General features: G+C 46.8%; 1 protein-coding gene across 1 annotated transcript in view; it reads left to right on the forward strand.

Annotated features, from left to right (window-relative positions):
• The first annotated feature begins 564 nt into the window (after positions 1-564).
• The window catches only part of STK24 (serine/threonine kinase 24), a 121,336-nt gene continuing 101,980 nt past the window's right edge, over positions 565-19,920 (forward strand). The window contains exon 1 of the mRNA XM_041731185.1: positions 565-692. Coding sequence (XP_041587119.1) covers positions 651-692 — 42 coding nt within the window. The 5' untranslated portion in view covers positions 565-650. The remainder of the gene's footprint in view (positions 693-19,920) is intronic.

A 19,920-nucleotide genomic window follows, 5' to 3' on the forward strand; every position in this document is an offset into this window, starting at 1 on the left:
CGCGCCCCGCGCCCGCGGCGGCACAGGCAGCTGCGGCCTAGGGCTCCGGGCGGCCGCCAGCCTCCTCCCCCTCCCGGAAGCGCGGGGCGGGGTCCCCGGCCGGGCCGCCGGGGCGGGGGCGGGCGCGGGCGCGGGGGGCGGGGGCGGGGGCCGGGCCGGGGCGGGGCGGGGCGCGCGGGGCTCGGCGCTCGCGGGCTCGGCGGGCTGTGCGCGCCCACTCGGCTCCAGGCGGCCAGCGCGCGGGCCCAGGCCCCCGGCTCCCGGCCCCCGGCTCCCGGCTCCCGGCTCCCGGCTCCCGGCTCCAGCCGAGCGGCGGCGGCGGCGGCGGCGGCGGCGGCAGCTCGGCGAGTCCCCGCGCTCCTCGCAGCTCCTCCCGGCGCCCCTCGCAGCTCCTCCCCGCGCCCCTCGCAGCTCCTCCCGGCGCCGTGCATGGCGGCGCGGCCCTTCGCCGGCCTCTGAGCCCGCCGCCCGGCCCGGGACCTGCCGGGGCTGGGGTGGCCGCAGACTCCGGCCGGCCCCGCGCGAGCCGGACTCGGGCTCGCCGGCCGCCCCCGCCGCCCCAGGGCTGCGCGCGGCCCGCGGGCCTCGTCGCCCGCGCGGATCGCCGCGGCCCGGCCGTCCCGTCCCAGGAAGTGGCCGTCCCGACCGCCATGGCTCACTCCCCGGTGCAGTCGGGCCTGCCCGGCATGCAGGTAGGCAGGAGCCGGGCCGCGGGGCGGGGGGATGCGCGGGCCGGGGCGGAAGCGGGTACTCGCGGTGTAAACACGGCCCCCCCACGCCGCGCCTGCCGGGGTCGCGCCGGCCTCGGGCGCGGGGCCGGGGCCGGGGCCGGGGGGCCGGGGGGCCGGGGGGGCCGGGGCCGGGGCCGGGGGGGCCGGGGGGGGCGGGGGGGCCGGGGCCTGGGGGCGCCGCGGAGGTCCGGCTGCGCTGGGGGAGCCGCCGCCGCGCCCCGCCCGCCGCCCGGGCGCCGCAGGCCCCGCCGGGTCCCCGGGAGAAGGGACGGGGCCGGTGCCCTCGGAGGCCCGGCCGCGGCCCTGGGCCCTGCGTGCGGGCGGGCGGCGCAGGCGAGGGGCTGGGGGGAGCCCCGGGCGCGGCCGGCGCGGAGGCGGGGCGGGGTGCGCGGTGCGCGGTGCGGCCAGGTGCCCCCGCCGGCCCCGCTCCCGGCGCCTCGCCCCCGCCGAGCCTCCCGCCGCCGCCGCCGGGAGAGCGCGAGCCGGAGACCCCGGGCACGAGGACCCCCCGGACGGCCCAGCTGCCGCGGGCCTGGAGCCTTGCCCGAGCCCCGCGCCCCGCGCCCCGCGCCCTGCCCAGTAAACCTCCCGCCCGTGCTCTGTGGCATCTTGGCCGCCCGGTGACTCGCTCTTGGAGGAGGGGAAAGTTCAAAGGAGCGTGCTAGCCTTCGAGTTTTTTTCGCCTTTGGGGACTGTTTTTTTTTTTTTTTTTTTTTTTAGCCCTTTGGAAAACAAAACCACTGGGCTCTGCTTAAGCTGTCGTATTTGTAAGCGCACAAATGGTGGCAAAATAATTAGGGTCAAAGATCTCACGATACAATTACAGTATGTCTTTAAAGTTTTGCTGTCCCAGTTTAGTTTAGCGAGTGAACATAAAGAGCTTTAAAAAAAAAAAAAAAAGCCAACCACGGTATCCAAGTGGGTTATTTGTTATTTTACAGACAGCGGGCCGCTTTTTTTTTTTTTTTTTTTTGACTTCTTCCCTTTGCTTTTTAGGCCTGAGAAGTGCAGTGTTTGGACCTAGCATCTTAGGGGCTGAGACTTGAATCTGCCCTCTTCCTAGGCAGATCATACCTCCCCCCTATTTTAAAAAAATTTTTTTAATAAAGATTTTATTTATTTATTCATGAGAGAGAGAGAGAGAGAGAGAGAGAGGCAGAGACACAGAAAGAGGGAGAAGCAGGCTCCATGCAGGGAGCCCGACATGGGACTCGATCCCGGGACTCTGGGATCACGCCCTGGGCCAAAGGCAGACGCTCAACCACTGAGCCACCCAGGGATCCCCATTACCCCCCTACCCCTTTAACCATAAAAAGAAAGCTGGATTTCATTATTCAGGTTTGAAATCTAGAAAAGTGGGAACACAAAGCTGCCAGAATTTAAACAGTTTTTTTTTTTTTAAAGAGTAACAAAGTTCGTATCTTAAGAGTGTACTTGAAGAAAACTGTCCTTGAGCTTTTAAACTCCACAAACATTTAAAAATCTAAGCTTCTGCGGACTGCTAGGTAAAAATTAGATGTGGTTTCTCAGTATTTCCTAAAGTTCGTGCTTCACTTTGGTTTGAATCAAGAGGCAGGAAGGCAGGGTGAACTGGGTGAGGAATTAGTCCTGACCAGTAGAGCAAGAAGGACCTCTCGAGTTAACATTTTTTTTTAAATTTCATCAGTATTTCCTTTAGACTGACTTATCCTGTGTTAATCAGGTTGTAATCTAGTACAGATGTCTCACTTAGAGTTTGTGGTGGAGGTATCAGGCCTTTGTGGAAAGCGAATCAATTTGAAGAGGTACTTTAAAGCCCTGCTGGCTGGTGCCCTGAAGTCAGTATCAGATGGTTACCTGGTGGGGTCTGTTCTCAACATTTTTTTGTCCTCACTTTTTTTTTTGCTGTTGTTGTTGTCAAAAGAGTGGGCCAAAGTCTTGGGAAGAGAAGGTAAGTTTCTGTTTCAAGGGAACTGTTTTTATTTGGTTGAGAGCACCAGATTTTCAGCTGTCACCGTGTTGGGTGTGTGTGCAAAAGGTGGCTTTGACCACTCCTGTATTTAAATGCATCTACAGACTGTGTAATTGTTTTTAATGTGCCATTTGGGGAAGAACATTCCTTTCCTCTCCCTTCTCCCAAAAAGAAAAACAAGCATATTTATTTTTCTACTTTGAATTAGCAGTTGCTACTGCCCCAGGAAGCTTTCCTCAAAGTCGTTGTGGATTAAATGAAAGGCACACCTGCTTTTGACTGTTCTCTAGGATAAAACAAGGGAGAAGCGCTAACCCTTCTGTATCCTGTCCTGATACCTCTCCCCCCTTGTTCTCCCCCTTTTCCCATCTCTCATCTTCTGAACAGGGTTTACAAGGAACTGGATTAAAAAATTCAGGAAGAGTGGATTCAGACAGCCTGAATTTACTTGAATTACTTGAATTTACTGAATTACTTGAAGTAAACCTGGAAGGACATTTTAGTATAAACACTATTTTTTGTTGTCTTGCAAATCATTTTTATCTCTAGATTTTTATTGGTGCCTCTGGAGGCATAGGTGTTAATTATGCCGTCTTCTAGATGTGGAAGCCAGCAGAGACTAATTGAAACTGACCAAGGAGAGAGTGTGAGCTGGCAAGTGTGATATGAAACCAGAACTTTCCTGTCTCCCAGACTATACTTCTACTCATCATGCTGTACTGTTGCTTTATTATTAACTTTGCACACGTTAAAGGTTTTTTTTTTTTCATTCCAGTTTGGGTTTGCTGAAGAAATACGAGAAATTAGGAATATGAAATTAGTCAGGAACTGTTATTGAACACTTAATGGCCCGTCCTAGGTGAGGGGTTGAGGACTACATCCAAATGAGTTAATATTTGTGATGAATGTTTAAAGGAGGTTGTCAGGGGTTCTTTCCCTTTTTACCTCCCACATCCCAGTTTCCTATTAGCATGGGGGAGAAAATAAAAAAATCACAAACTGAATGTAGTAACTACAAATAGACATAAAGAAGTTAGGTTGGTTGTGGATGTATGTACTCCCTGTCCTTGAACATTTGTTGTTTCAATCAGTTTTATTCAGATTTGAAGAAAAGTAAGCTTCATTTGGTGAAGATTCAGATTTTGGTTTCTAAGTTTCTTACCGATTTTTATCAGTCATGTCTAAGCTTCAAGCTTTTTTGGTATGTGACCCACGTAAGGAGTATATTTTACATCAAGATATGAAACCAAAGTTTTGGGAGACAGCCCTCATCCTTACTACTTGTGATGTCTTGCCATTGTGTGATGCAGTTTATTTAAAAAAAAAAAAAAAAAAGCTAGTTACAACACTAAATTTATTTTCATAGCTGATTGGTTTGCCCCAAGTTTGAAAAATACTGAATATGGTGTGTCACATGTGTTGGAGAGCAGAGTTAACTTAGCACGTTTTGAGGATATTGTTAATTTAGGATATTTTTCTATTTGAAAGTACAGACGGTTTACAGGAATAGCTGGAGAGTTTAGTTTCTACTTGGTAACGTCATCCTGGCGCCCCCCGCCCCCCCATTGTTGTAGTTGGTTGGAGAGAAACCTTTGCTGAGAATGCTCCTTAAAGTTGGGGTAGCGGGAAGGACATTGAACAGTCAGTTTGGACCTGTTGGGAGCTTTCCTCAAGTGCTCCTGGTTACCCTGGGTGTGCACTGGAAATCTGGGAAATGAAGGCAAACAGAAGGACAGCTGCATTTAATTGTGGCTTCAGTGCTCTTGCATTTTTTTTTTTTCTAGTTAGTGTGACATTTGCATAGTCCCCCCCCCCCCCCCCCCCCCCCCGTTTCCATGGAAGAGGCCTCTGCTGGTTCAGCCTCTTGCCATCTGCACTGTTGGGGAAAGGCTGGTATGTTACAGTGTGTGGACAGTCAGGGTGTTTGTGAGATTGGGGTTCTGAGGGCACCTCGAGGGAAATGCTAGAGCGTGGAATGTGGGTGAGGGTCTCAGAACATTGGATGGGACCGGGAGCTCACATTCACACAACATGTTTTCACTTCAGAGTGTGGTGCCAGGACCTGTGAGAGGGCTGGTGGAGAACCTCCTCTGGCCTTGTGCTCAGGAAGTCAGCAGCCCGCCCGGGAGCCCATCTGGGTGGTCTGCCCACAAAGGTTCCAGTGGCTGGAGTGCACAACAGAGGTGTGGGGTTGGCAAGCGGGTTCAGCATCCCAGAGCTGGAGAGGCAGGGGGGTCTGGGAAAGGGGGTCTGCACTCTGGCTGCTGGGGTGTGGGTGCTGTGTGTTGTGAGCTTCAGGAATCCTGCTTCCCTGCTGCAGGTAGAAGGAGTTGGATTCTGGGGGCATGCTGGCTGCCACTTGGAAGGCAGTGAGAGGAACCTCAGGCTGGGGAGAGTTGGTGTGCGCCAGACTGAGTGGTTGGAGGTTCAGGTGTCAGCAGGATAATCAAGGTGGACTTTTTTTATTTTTAAGTAATTTCTACCCAGCGTGGGGCTCCAGCTCAACCCCAAGATCGAGAGTTGCATGCTCCACCGACTGAGCCAGCCAGGCCCCCCTCAAGGTAGACTTTATAGCAAGATTGACTTCAAACCTTGGTAATTTGAACTCTCTGTTAACATTTAATAGTATTTTTTTACAGTCTCCCATCACCCCTGCTTTTGACCCTTTTTGCTATTCTATGCTAAGAGTAATAAGGAAAATAAAGGCATGGTGTACTTTTAGTTGCCTAACTATGTCTTTTAAATATCCATTTCAGTATTTCATATTCCCTCTTTTCCTCTGTCACCAAAATTTAACTATGTTAATAATTGGTTTGGCTTAAAAACAGATTTGGGAGGGGGGCAGTATTGTAAGAAGATCTTTAAAAATTAAAAATATAACATGGAGGAGTCTAGGATATTTTGGTTGTAATCTCAGGTATGGGAATATTCCTGGCAGTATTTCAGGTAGAGCCAAATGACCTTCCAGTAGAAATTGGTCAGGTTAGATTTTTCTCAGCTGCTGACATAGCAGTGTCCCGTCAGAGTAGTTAAGGGCAAGTGGCAGCCATCCTTGCCTTCTTGTTCCTGTATGTAATATAACTTTTGTGTTCCTCTTGGAGCTGTTGTAATGCGCAGAGCTGAGCTTGCTTACTGGATGCAGGTTGACATTGCCTTTCAGTTGAATGGTATTTCTAGGACCTTGGTACAAGATGTAGTGTAGGGAGGGAGGGAGTAACTGAAGAAATGAGCCTTTTGGCACTTGCTGCTTCTTTCTAGAGTATTTTTACAGACTCGCTGAGGCCAGGGTCAAGGAGCCAGAGGATCTCTTGAGAAACATGCCACTTGGCGCTCCGTGGGTGCCATTTCCCAGTGATTCAGAGCTGCCTGTTTGGGAATTCTGTACCTGCAGGAAACAGACCACACCCAACACAACCCTTTTGTGGCTTTTTTTATGCTTTAGTTCAACACTGTTATCATTAATGGAACCTCGCAGCAGGAGTGAGTGCAGGAACTAGAGGTTGCTCTCTGTTACCCTTCTGTGGCTGTTGAGGGTCAGCTGCTGTCCTTGGACCCGTCAGTTCCCATAATTCATGTTTTTGCGGTACAGTGTTTAAAACTCCTAGTGCTGGGGACCCCTGGATGGCTCAGTGGTTTAGTGCCTGCCTTCGGCCCAGGGCGTGGTCCTGTAGTCCCGGGATCCAGTCCCACATCAGGCTCCCTGCGTGGAGCCTGCTTCTCCCTCTGCCTGTGTCTCTGCCTCTCTCTGTGTCTCTCTGTCTCTCATGAATAAATAAATAAAATCTTAAAAAAAAAATTAAACTCCTAGTGCCAGGTGCTTTGAGAAAAAGAAAAACATGGCCAATATAACACCTGGCTCCTGGAGTGAGTATGGAGTCTCCTAATCCTAAATGGCTCCCTGGTTTCCAAGGTTCAGATTAATAAAAAATAAAACAAGTCGTACCTTTGCTTGCCACAAAGTATACAAACAGCCCAGATTGTGGATTACAAAGGCACCATTTTGTGCATACCCCTGGGAACAGCATTGTTGACTTTAGAGACCTTCCATTATGTTTTCTTGAGGGTGGTTATGTTTTCTTGAGGGTTCATGGTCAGTACAAGGAACCTTATCTGTGCAGCGCTCATTGGTATCTGAATAAATTGTGGGAACATTTTGAGTTTTATATTAATGGTTACGAAATATGTAGTGGGTGTTTATCTTCCTATTATTTTAAGCTTCTTCCTATTTTTAAAAAGATTTTTAGGCCCTGAGATTTGAAAGGACCATATAGGTCCAGATTCTTTGTTTTACTTTTAATTATTTAGGATTTTTGTTTAGTTTTTATTTAAAAGTTGTTTTTATTTAAACACATGATTTAAAGGGTCATATGGCCTTGTAAGGTTTGTTTGGAAGGATAGCAGTGACTTGCCCTTTGCCTCTTATGTCCTCCCCAAAGGCAGCTCCTTTGGTCTCTCTAAGCTGATTGTTGTTATTTCCACTTTGTTTTTGAAGAAAATTTAAAAATGGCTACTTTTTTTTCCCCCTAGTTTGAGGCATTATTTGTGGACTTTGGACTCTGAAGATGGGGATTTAGTTGCCTCCTTCAGGCACATGGATCTCTCTTCTCTCTCCCCAGTAGAGTTGCATTGTAACTTTGGTTAGATTTAGGGTGACTAAAACCAGTATGCCTAGCCCACCCTTTAGCAAACCCGGATTACTTTTCAAATTTTTTCTGAAAAAAAATTTTTAAAAAAATAATGTAATTATTGGGGCGCCTGGGTGGCTTAGTGGTTGAGTGTCTGCCTTTGGCTCAGGGTGTGATCCCGGGGTCTGAAATCGAGTCCCACATTGGGCTCCTGCAGAGAGCCTGCTTTTTCCCTCTGCCTGTGTCTCTGCCTCTCTCTGTGTGTCTCTCATGAATAAATAAATAAAATGTTTAAAAAAATTAATGTAATTGTTGGAGCACCTGGGTGGCTCAGTTAAGCATCTGCCTTCAGCTCATGTCATGATCTCTGGTCCTGGGATTGAGCCCTGTATTGGGCTCCCTGCTCAGTGGGGAGTATGCTTCTCCCTCTCCCTCTGCTGCTCCTCTGCTTGTGCTTTCTGGTGCGTGCTCTAGGGCGCGCTTTCTCTCTCTCTCTCTCTCTCTCTCTCTCTCTCTCTGTCAAATAAATAAATAAAATCTTAAAAAAAAATAATGTAATTGTCTTAGTTTGGGCTGCATAACAACATACCATACATAGACTGGGGGCTTAAACAATAAACATTTATTTCTCACAGTTCTGGAGCCTGGGAAGTCCAAGATCAAGGCTCTGGAAGATTCTGTGCCTGCTGAGGATACTCTTTCTGGGTCGTGGATGGTCTGCTTCTGGCTGTGTCTTCACCTGGCAGAGGGGTGAGGGAGTACTCTCTAGGCTTTCTAAGGGCACTTGTCCCGATCCTGAGGGCTCCACCTTCATGATCTAATCACCCCAAAGGCCTCATCTCCTAATACTATCCTTTAGGGGACGACATACGAATTTTGGGAGGACATGGACATTCAGGCTGTATACAGCAATATTTATAGCTTATTCAACCACAAATTCGCCCAAGCTGTTGAAACCTTTTTGGAAGTTCAGGTAGAAGCAGACAGGCTATCCACATCACCTTTCTGGAGAAGTCTTCCTGCGAGCCTTCTGACCTGCTCCTGCGTGAACTGATAGTCTTCCTTATTTGGTGCTCTGCTCACAGCCTCTGTCATCTTTTGCCCTCATCCGTGGGATTCCTTGTGCTGCTCTGGCCCACCTGTTTTCATATTTCCCATCATTGTCTGGGTTCATACTGTTATGTTGGTGGAATATATTTTGCAGCGCCTTCCTATGAATAAGGTACACGGGAGATAGATTTTTTGAGTCTTGATATCTGAAAATTTTCTCTTCTTTTCCTCTTGATTAATATTTTGGCATGGGATATAGTTACCAGGTGGAACTTATTTTCCTCTAGGGTTTTGAAGGCATTTCTCCACTGCGTTTTAGCTTTCATTGTCACCGTTGAAGACTGCCACACCAGCACTGGATTCTGTGTGCATGAGCTGTTTTGTTCTTCCTGAACCTAGTAGGATATGAATTTTTTTAGTGATCTCTGTTTTCACAATGACATGTCTTGATGCAGGTCTGTTGTTTGCAATAGGTACTCAATAAGCTCTTTTGATCAGGCGGCTGAGGTCTTTTGTATGTTCATTCTTATATTATTATTTGGATGTCGGACCTTCTATTGAGGACTGGTCCTCAAATAGTTTTATGCTTTTAAATCTATTTGCGATTTTTTTTGGTCATTTTTTACTTGGCTTTCTGGAAGACTGGCCCAGTTTTTTTTATTCCAGCTCTTCTAATGAGTATTTCTGCTCTTATTTTTTAAATTCTAAGAGCTCTTTTTGGTTCTCTGAATGTTCTTTTATTGTTTCAGTTGAAATATTTGCTCTTAACTCCCTGGGCATGTTAATTGCAGTTATGTTCACTTCCTTCAGAATGGATTCCCTTCCTCCCAGACCCTGACTCCCCCTTTGCTGGTCATGGTCTCTGTTTCTAATGGTAGAGTCCACCCTTGAATGTCAGCTCGTATTTTAGAGTGGGGGACAACCAAGCTGTTTGGAACTCTGGGCCCTTGAAGGGAGCTTTTTAACCCTCCATGATACCAGGTGCTTCTACCAGATGGGGGAGAGAGGAATGGCTGATGGCCATTTCTTGCAGCTTCTTATACATTTCCCCTCCTGGAGTGGCCCCTGAGCTGCTCTGGTGTGGACCGCTTACTGTCCACAGCTGGTGTTCCCTGGCACTAAGCCTCCTCCCTTCTGTGGCCCGAAGCCTGATGCCCACGGAGCGCTGGATGGAGGACTGTGTGTGGGTGCTGCATCTCGTGCAGCTTGGTTCCCTCTGTCTTGTGCGCCACCACCGTCCTCCGCTGTGTCTGCTGCCCCCTCCAGAAACCCTCAGCCTCCTCTCCACGGACTATGCTTTCGGGAGTTTCCTTGATAGGGAAGGCGATCTGGATGTCTGATCACCTTGTTAATTGACTTTCAATTCTTATTTTAGATGCTGCGAGTTTCCTGGGTTGTGGGGGTTCAGCGTTGCGCGTGGGCTTGGTCCTCTGCTTCCTCCATCTCCAGCTAAGCAGGTTTCCTTTCTCCCGTATTTCTTCCCGCTTCTGGAGTTTCATTGCTTCTGGTCTCCTCTCTTCTCCTGGTAGGCAGAGGTGTAACCTTTTAAGAGAACTCTCTTTATTATGGTTTTGGTGGGATTTCAGGATTGTCCAGAGTAGATGCTTCTGCTCAGTATGCTTTCTACCCAGAAGTCCCTTTCTTCCGTCGTTACCAGTGAATGAGTGGAACGAGTACAATTTCAATTCCAAGGTCAGGACTTTCCAGTGCCCTAGCATGGTGGACTCCTGAGGCCCAGTCCCCCTCAGGAGATTGTACCTTCTCTTTTCTCTCCATGAGTCAGTGGCAATGTAAATACATGCCTGTTTTTCCATATCTCTAACAGTGACCTCCACTTCCTTAACTTGAGCTGAGAACCTACTTTTCTCCATTCTGTGTTTCATTTTCTAGTCTCAGGATCGTGTTGGCACAGAATCATTTCCTGGAGCCTCATAGAATCACTTTGGAGAAATGTTTTCTTCAGTTGATGGATGTTTTGGGGGCCCGGCCCATGGTCTGGAATTGAGTGTGTGCTTCTCCGGAGGGTGGGGGTAGCGTTGGTCATGGCCACAGGTTCTATGAGGTCAGCACAGGACTTGGGTGCACATGCTCAGCAGATGTTGAATAGCTTGCCAGGGTGTTGGGGTGGACATGTGGCAAAACTGATTCGCCATGTGTTAGGGGATTGCACGCGGGGGGCTGAGGACCGTGGAATGGGTTTCTCTGCACGTCCCGTGCCATGCACAGCCTTGGTGCGTGGCCCAGCGCTGCTCTGTAAATACTCAGCGTTTCTGAGCAGGTGCATATCTGAAGAAGTAAGGCTGCTTTTTGGGATATATTACCTTAAAATGATTTCCTGTTTAAGAACAAAGTACCACTGAGGGGGACGCTTGATGGGATGAGCACTGGGTGTTATGATATATGTTGGCAAATTGAACTCCAATTAAAAACAACAACAACAACAACAACAAAAACAAAGTACTTTTTTGGGTTGAAATGGACAGTGCTAAATCATTGAGTGAAAATGAAAAGTAATCCAGAACTTGGGGGACTGGGCTTTGGTTAGCAGTTCTTTTAGGCATTGTTTTATAGGACAACTTTAAAATTATGTGCAATGTGGTTACAGTTGTTAAATTGCTACCTGAACTCCTGAGAACTGACACCCACTTGGGGACAGGTATTGTTTGAACATTCCACAAGCTTCCTTGTATTTGATGCATTTTCATTGTACCAAACCTTTCCTGAGAGGTACTTAGAAAAGAAAAAGATTATGTTAGTGCAAAGAGGTATTCACTTCCTCAGTGGTTCCTCATGATAGGTGGATTTACCTTTTCCTTCTCCTCTGTGTTACCAGAATAGGTAAGTGGAAGAAGTAAAGGGGCCTTTGGCTTTGCTGTATTGCTCAGTTGAGAAAATAAATATTTGGTATTGCTCTTGGCAGAAGGAAGCTTTGAAGGGGTAGGACAAACTTTTATTGCCTTCTCCCCAAGGGCAAGGCTCTGGTGGGCTGCTTCTGCCCTTGGGCAGTCCTCAAGGCCTCTGCCGCTGGGTGGGAGGTTTAGGAAGCTTCAGCGAGGCCCCTCAGCTAGTAAACAGCCCCTTTGGGGTTAGGGCCCTGACCTCTGATGTCAGTACACCAGAATGTGTCCCAGTGACCTTTCCAGATCCTGCCCTTGCCCTGTGGGGCTCCTGGGCCCTGAGGGTCCTACTACTCACAGCCGTTATGAAACCAGTCCAGGCCTGGTACAAGATGGCATTTCAGGCACTTTTATTCCTGCCTTTTTTTTTTTTTTTTTGACTTTTAAAGATTTTTGTTCCTGCTCTGGTGTTATTTTTAAGTGGTTTCCTAGAAATTAGGATTGTGGCTATGGGGGGGTGGGGAGGGTGGGAGGTGATACTGGGGCATTCAGATGTTTCCTCAGTCCCTCTACTGAGCCCTTAGGCCCTCCCCTAGGATGGGATTGGGGCCTTGGCTGGCCTCTGTTTATTGCCTTCTAGTTGTTGCCCAGATGAGCTGAAAAAAGTATCTGTAATCAAACCAGTGGTTTTTAAGTTTTAGCATTTCTCATCATCTGGAGAGCTTGATGAAGTGTAGGGTGCTAGGCTATTGGTCTAGGATGGAAACAAGTCTTTCAAGTGTGTGGCTGTCTCAGGGACCACAATTTGAAAACCACTAAACTGGAGAATTAAAAATCCTTACGTTCCTATTGCCTTTCACCTGGGGGCACCCATAGCGATGCCCATTTGAAGGCTCAATTGAAAATCAGTGCTGGGGTGCCTGGCTGGCCCAGTCAGTAGAGCATGCAACTCTTTTTTTTGGGGAGGGGGATTTCACCAGTTCAGATTTTAGTTTTTATTATTTATTTTATTTTATTTTTTAAAAAGATTTTATTTATTTATTCATGAGACACACACACACACACACACACACACACACACAGAGAGAGAGAGAGAGAGAGAGAGAGAGAGAGAGAGAAGCAGAGACACAGGTAGAGGGAGAAGCAGGCTCCATGCAGGGAGCCTGACGCGGGACTTGATCCTGGGTTTCCAGGATCACGCCCCGGGCCGAAGGTGGCGCTAAACCACTGAGCCACCGGGCTGCCCTATTTATTTATTTTTTATTTAAATTCAAATTAGTTAACATATAGTGTAGTATTGGTTTCAAGAGTAGAATTTGTAGAAGTTAGTGATCCATCACTTTTGTACAGTACCCAGTGCTCATTACATCATGTGCCCTCCTTAATGTCCATCCCTCCACCCTCCTCCCCTCCAGCGACACTCAGTTTGTTCCCTATATTTAAAAAAATCTCTTATGGCTTGTCTCCCTCTCTGTTTTTATCTTAATTTTTTTTCCCTTCCTTTCCCTGGGTTCATGTGTTCTGTTTCTTAAATTCCACATGAGTGAATTCATTTGGTATTTGTCTTTCTCTGGTTTATTTCACTTAGCATAATACTGTAGCTCCATCTGCATTGTTGCAAATGGCCAGATTTCATTCTTTTTGGTGGCTGAATAATACTTCATGTGTGTATATACCACATCTTTTTTTTTTTTTTTCTTAAAGATGACAGAGAGAGAAGAGGCAGAGAGAGGCAGGGGAGAAGCAGGCTCCATGCAGGGAGCCCCATGTGGGACTCGATCCTGGGTCTCCAGGACCACACCCCGGGCTGAAGGCGGCGCTAAACCTCTGAGCCACCCGGGCTGCCCTGTATACCACATCTCTATCCATTTATCAGTTGATGGACATTTGGGCTCTTTCCATAATTTGGCTATTGTTGATAGTTGACAGCATATGACGCTTGATCTCGGGGTTCTGAGTTCAAGCCCCACATTGGGTATAGAGGTGGCTAGAAAGTCTTGGGCAGCCCCTGTGGCCCAGCAGTTTGGCGCCACCTTCAGCCTGGGGTGTGATCCTGGAGACCCTGAATCGAGAACCACATCAGGCTCCTTGCATGGAGCCTGCTTCTCCCTCTGCCTGTGTCTCTGCCTCTCTCTCTCTCTCTCTGTCATGAATAAATAAATAAAATCTTAAAAAAAAAAAGAAAATCTTAAAGAAAAATAAGACAAGTCTTGCAACTTATGACTTGTATTTCAGAAGACTGACTTTGGAACTGCTCTGGTCTAACTTTGGGAATTGAATAGACTTCTGTGAGACTTGTTAGAGTCTTTACTGTTCTATTTTGAAAAAGATTTTATTTATTTATTTGAGAGAGAAAGCATGCACAAACCGTGGGAGCTGCAGAAGGAGAGGGGGAAGCAAACTCCCCACTGAGCAGGGAGCCTGATGTGGGGCTTGAATCCAGGCCCCCGAGATCAGGACCTGAGTTGAAGACAGATGTGTAACTGACTGAGCCACCCATGCACCCTAAGCTTTTACTATTTTAGCATATATTATAAACCTGTTGAGGAATAGAGGAAGATGCATGTTCTATATCTTTTTGACATCAGAAGCTTTTGCAAGGACTGCATCTCTCAGAACTAGCATTTCATGGTTCTTTTGGAAAACACTGAACCAGAACAGAAGTCCTGAACTTGATCTTCCACAGGGTTGTGAAGATAACTTCTTTTAACTGTTGTTTTTATCAAGTCATTCCCTGCTCAAGAACCTTTGGCTACTTCCTGACCAAACACCTTTTACTACTTTTTAGTCCTTCTCCCTCGCCAGCTCACTGCTCCTTCTGCCTCTGCAAACCTGCTCACCTGGCAGGATATCCTCTGGTTCCTTTGCCCGGTAAGCCCTGGTGAGCTGTTATTATTTATGTCATGTTGCCTTCTTTTTTCTTAATTGGATTGAAGGGAAGACCTGCACTGTCCAGCCAGCTCCCTGAGAGTGTGGGGGACACAGGTCCCCATAATGAGCACCTGCTGGGAAGGGAGGGAAGGGACAGTTAGGAAATGAATGAGCAAAACTGACTTTATTTTCTTGCAGTTGCTCTGTTTAATACTTAAGAGGTGCATATATCTTTGAACTGGGAAAAATATTCCAGAGCAGTATACTTTTTATTTTTAATTTTTAAAAATTTATTTATTTGACAGAAGGAGAAGCAGGCTCCCTGCTGAGCAGGGAGCCCCATGTGGGGCTCCATCCCAGGACTCTGGGATCATGACCTGAGCTGAAGGCAGATGCTTAACTGACTGAGCCACCTAGGCACCCCTCCAGTAGATTTTTTTAATGTCTGGGATGTCAGAGGTTTTATGCTTTTATGTATAAATAATTGATTTGACTTTTAATTCAAAAAAATGATGTGTATTTCTGTAAACACAGTGTTTTGTTAGAATGTACTGTGATTTGTTAGATATTGGTCTTACCAGCCTTGCATATTGGAGGGTAGTTTTTGGGGGGAAGGGAGAGGTTTTATTTTTTTTGAAGTGCTTTGTAGTTTTTCTGAGGTTTGTTTTATGACTTTTTCCAGTATAAGGGTGAACATGATATTAAGCATATTTAGGAGATGGACTGGGTCGGGAAGAGTAGTTGTAAGGTTTGGGTTCCTCTCTTTTGTTTGTCAATGAAGGATTTGAAGTCTATCTAAAAATAGACTTTGTGTCATTCAGAGGGCTTCCCTCTATATTGTCTGCTTCAAGAAACAATGAGGCGCTGATGTGAAGTGAAACTGGGTGCATTTCCTGGCCAATTGGAATTACGCAGGCTGCTTGTACTTGGCCCCCAGTGGGTGGGGGTGTGGCCTGAGGGGCAGCTTGATGATGGGGGAGGTCTCAGGTCACACTCCCAAATAGGGCTAGTGGTCTTGTAGCTCCAGCAGCCCCGGGGTGTGACTGTAAATATTGGGGGATGGAATTTCATATCCGCTTAGGTTCCGCAAGAGATCCTATAGTTTAAAACAGTTTTGTTTTGAAAAGCAGTTCTGCCAAGATGTACTTGATGCCTCCCTACTGGATGGGTTACTGTGTATGTGAAGTAAATGGTTTCTCAGCACATAAATATAAGTATAAATATAAATGTGTGTTATGTTTACCTATGTGTGGGCATATCTGTTAATTTATCTTTTCTTCATTGTGATCTATCAGTAAATAGTATTTAAAAAGCTTGTGTTGTAACACTCTAGGTCAGAAGTAGGTTTTCCTCTTTGTAGCTCCCAAAAGAACAAAGTTTCTATTTTCTTTTTAGTCACAAAAGGCACAGACCCCTCAACATCCTGAAAAAAGAGAGTGAAAAGTTACTTAAAATGATAAAATATTGATGACTCACTAAATTCTACTCCTGAAACCAGTATCACACTATATGTTAACTCGCTTGGCTTTAAACAAAAATTTGGAGGAAAAAAAGGTGTAAAAAAATATTTTAAACCCTTTTAAATGGTAATATTTTCAGCATTTAAAAAAAATATTCATTATTTGAGAGAGAGTGAGAGAGCATAAGCAGGGAGGAGAGGCAGAGGGAGGAGCAGGTTTCCTGCTGAACAGAGAACCCAATTCTGGACTGGATCCCAGGACCCTGGGATCATGACCTGAGCCAAAGGCAGACGCTTAACTGAGTGAGCCACCCAGGTGCTCACCCTCAGCATTTTTATACATGGTTTGTTGCACATATTATTGCTTAGTATGTTAGCCATAGTGATCAAGACTGGTCTGAAATTCTGCGAAAATGATTCTTCCCTGTGTCCTTTTGTGTCAGGGTGGTGATAATTCTGTTCATTTCTGTTGGGGAATCTGTGGTCTTAAGACTCTTTGAAAACCAGTGGAAGGGCCTTCATTTGCTTATGTTCTTCGGTGTCAGAACCCCACCTCCTACTCTGGCCATGTGACCTGTGTGTATTCTATTAAAAGTAAAGTGAAGTGGAGGATTGAGGATGGGCACAGAAATGGGAACCCCCTACTGGGAAAACACTTTCCTGTCCCCCATTAAGTTATTTTTAAAGCAAAAGCATTTATGTTCCTACTACTTGTGTGTAACTATTTATTTTGCTTATTTTCCAGTTGTTTCTCTATGTACATATCTTTAAGAAATTGCAGTCCTACATAGATGCTCATTTTATATTGTTTTCCATTCAGACGTGGATCATAAATATTGTCCCCCATTTCCACATGATTGTGTTTTTAACATCTTAACTGACTTACCCTTGCCTCCTTCACATAAGGCATGCGTCTTCCTTGGGACATGGAGCTGTAGCCAGAAGCACTGTCCTGTTTGGTTCTGCTGGTTAGAGTAACCTTGCCACTTTCTTTTGCCTTTGGAGAAAGAAACAGTTGTTCATCATTCCTCCTCCTCCAAAGGTATTATGGGATTGCACTGTTATTGTTGTTACTGAGTTTCTGTGGTTAATTGCTTTGCTTACATCGATAAGCTAGACCACTCACCCAGTGGGATTGCAAATGCATGCTGGGCTCCTCGTTGCTTGCTGAGTTGTATCCCAATCAGAGGACACTGCATGTGGACTGGGGCCTGCAAAGACTGTGTGCACGTGTGTGTGTGAGTGAATGTGTGCACATGTGTGTATGTGCTGGTGTGAACAGTAAGTCAACAGCAACTCTAGCCTGTGAAGCAAAGTGTAGGGACCCGAGGAGGATGAACAGCAGGAAATCAGCCTGGCTGAGTTGTATTCTTAATTAGTTGTTCTTCTGATGCATACTATATATATGTGATAAGTATTCTAGTTTTAAAATAGCCTTTGTATCATGTGTGGTTCTCTTCAATGCTTTGCTTTGATGCAAAGTTGTAGTAGGTGATCGGTAAACTGGCAGGACTCTGAGGGGTGCAGATATCGTGAGCTAAGATTACTGCTCTGAATGAACATTCAGTCCCGAATAGGACCATGCAAGGTGCATGCGTGAGCGAGGGCCTGCTGGCAGTGGTGGGGCCAGTGTTGAAGTCAGGATGCCTAGTCAGGATGCGTAGGGTGGCCTGTGGGGCTGGAGCAGCCAGGTGAGTCTGTTAGCACTAAGACTGTGACTCACCCCACAGCACTTCACATTGTCCTGCTAGGCGGTTTCAGATCAGTTTAGATCTTTCCTCCAAAGGATCTTTCCTCCAAAAGATCCTTCCTCCAAAAAAACCTTGTTTTTTTGTTTTTGTTTTTGTTTTTTAAGAGACTTGGGGGTTTTGGAACTTTGGTGAAGGGACATGGACCTGTACTACTGCCCTTCTGCTGTACTTGTGTTTTTAATGAATAGAAAAATTTGAGAAATACAAGGCAGTGATAGAATTTAGCATTACTGAATTCTGCTGGAACCTCTTGGTACACAGGAGGCAGTACATACCAAGGGGTGTAGCACTCTGAAAGTCGATAAAGTGATGCATGAGCGCTGTTCTAGAAGATATATTTTTAAAATATTTATTTATTTGAGAGAATGAGTGAGAGGGTATGAGCTGGGGGAGAGGCAGAGGGAGAAGCAGGCTCCCCACTGAGTAGGGAGCCTGATGTGGGACCCTGGGATCATGACCTGAGCTGAAGGCAGACTCTTAGCTGACTGAACCACCAGGCGCCCCCTAGAAGGTTTTTTAAGGGGAGAAAGAATCTAGACGGAGTGTTCAAAAGCATAAGAGTTTTTAAATAGCATCAAGTGTTTGGAAAAGTGCTAGGAATTCAGTTTTGTTCGACTTGAAAGGGAAAGGAAAGAGGACAAGAGATAGGAGTTGAAGAGGTAGTCAGGGATCAGGTCATAAAGGACCATGCTGAGGGGTGTGGGCGGCATCCTATGAGGTGAAGCAGAATTCCCAGGAAAGTTTGCAGCTGCAGCCTGAGACCACTTTCGGATTTTGACAGTTTGGCTGGTCTCTAGGCTAGGAGATGGGAGGACTGGACTGAGGTATCAGTGCTGGGTGGGGATACGGGGAGAGATTCCTGAGGGAGGTAGGTGGAATGGGCTGGATTTGGTGGGGGTGGAATGGAGGAAGAGAGGAGTCTGGGGGGCCCTGTAGGGTTCTGGCTTGGGTGTGTGGATGAATGGAGGGGCCACCGATCTGCATAGGCCATCAGCCTGTGGAGGTGAGATCTATTTCAGGTCTGTATCTGGAGGTCTGTATCTAGTTCAGATACATGGAGTGTAGGTGGAGAAAAGGAATAGGTGGTTTCGTATCTGGGTCTGGAGCTTGGGGGAAAGGTCCAGATGAGGGACTGAAGCTGTGACTTTTAAAAAAAATTTATGTTTTTAAGGTTTCATTTATTTATGAGAGAGAGAGAGAGAGAGAGAGAGGGGAAACGAATGGGAGGGCAGGGGAAGGGCAGAGGAAGAGGGAGAAGCAGGCTCCCCGCTGAGCAAGGGGCCTGACATGGGATCCCAGGATCCTGGGATAATGACCTGAGCCAGAGGCAGACACTTAACCAGCTGAGCCACTCAGGATTCCCTGAAGCTGTGACTTATTAATTAGGTCATCGGTGGTTAGCAGTACTGTGTGAGCAATTGAAGAGGGTGTTGAAAAGCTAGGAGGCTGTGTCTGATCTCACAGGCTCCTGGATGCTCCACCTACTTGCTCTTCCCAGTGAGTGCTTCTGCTCTGAACTCTGCAGTCCCAACATCAGGGTGTTGCCCCCCCCAAGGCCCAGGGTGGATGGATGTGTGTTAGTCCATTGCCAGTGGGCATAGTTCATGCGAGCTGGTGATTGCTTTGAAGTCCAGAGCAGCGTGTAGTTTCTTAGGCAGAGGACAAACCTTTTGACAAAAGTTTTATTAAACTAAATCCTATGCTAGAGCTCCCGAGTACCTAGTACTCAAAATGTGCTTAATTTTGACCCTAAGTCTCTTTCATGGTGGTTGGTTCAATGCATGTGACTCCTGAAGTGGGTCAGAAAGCAATCTAGTGAGCTGGATAGCAGAATTTAACAAGGATGTTTAAACACTTAGTCTTTGGTTACACCTGCAAAAATCAAAGTGGAAGCCTCTAGATTAACGAAACCAAATGAACTTTAGTTTTAGCCAGAGGGATGAAGCGGAGGTCCCTGCGGAGGCTTCTTACTCCACTTGGTTCAACCTGGGAGGAAGTCGGGAGGAATCAAAGTGTGTCAGGGGGTGTTTTGGGTGATTGTGTTGTTGGAATCATTTTCTTCAATACACGTACAATTTAAGCATGCTAAAATGCCAGTTTCTGACAAGAATTGGATCTTGGGATTGTATCTAGTTGGTTTACTTTTAGTTAATCTCTTAAGAGGCATGATGTTTTCAATAACTTGGGAGTCTGGAGAGGACAATTCATAAAACTTGATGGGGTAAATCAGAACTCCTCAGTTTTATTACTCTTTTAGGCAGAGCTGAGTTTAATTAAAGTGAAATGGCTCATTTTGCAGTTCTGTAAAGAGCAGTGGGTGTTAAGTGTTTTGGGGGGAAGCATGGGCTCTTTGGGGACAGTACCTGGAACAATGAAGATACTCATGTTCACAGTGCAATTGAGCAGAGGATACACAGATTTTCCCATATACTCTCTGCTCCCCTCCCACTGCAGTATCCTGCACCAGATTATATTGGTTATGACTGGTGAATCTGCATTGACGCATCATTATCACCCAGGGTTCATTGTCCATGTTATGAGTTCACCCCTGTGGCACATTCTGTGGGTTTTAACAACAACATAATGACATGTATCCACCCTTACAGTGTGTAGAATAGTTTCACTGCCCTGAAAATCAGTGAGGA

Source organism: Vulpes lagopus, chromosome 16 (assembly GCF_018345385.1).
Source record: "Vulpes lagopus strain Blue_001 chromosome 16, ASM1834538v1, whole genome shotgun sequence".
In the NCBI taxonomy this organism is placed as follows: Eukaryota; Metazoa; Chordata; class Mammalia; order Carnivora; family Canidae; genus Vulpes; species Vulpes lagopus.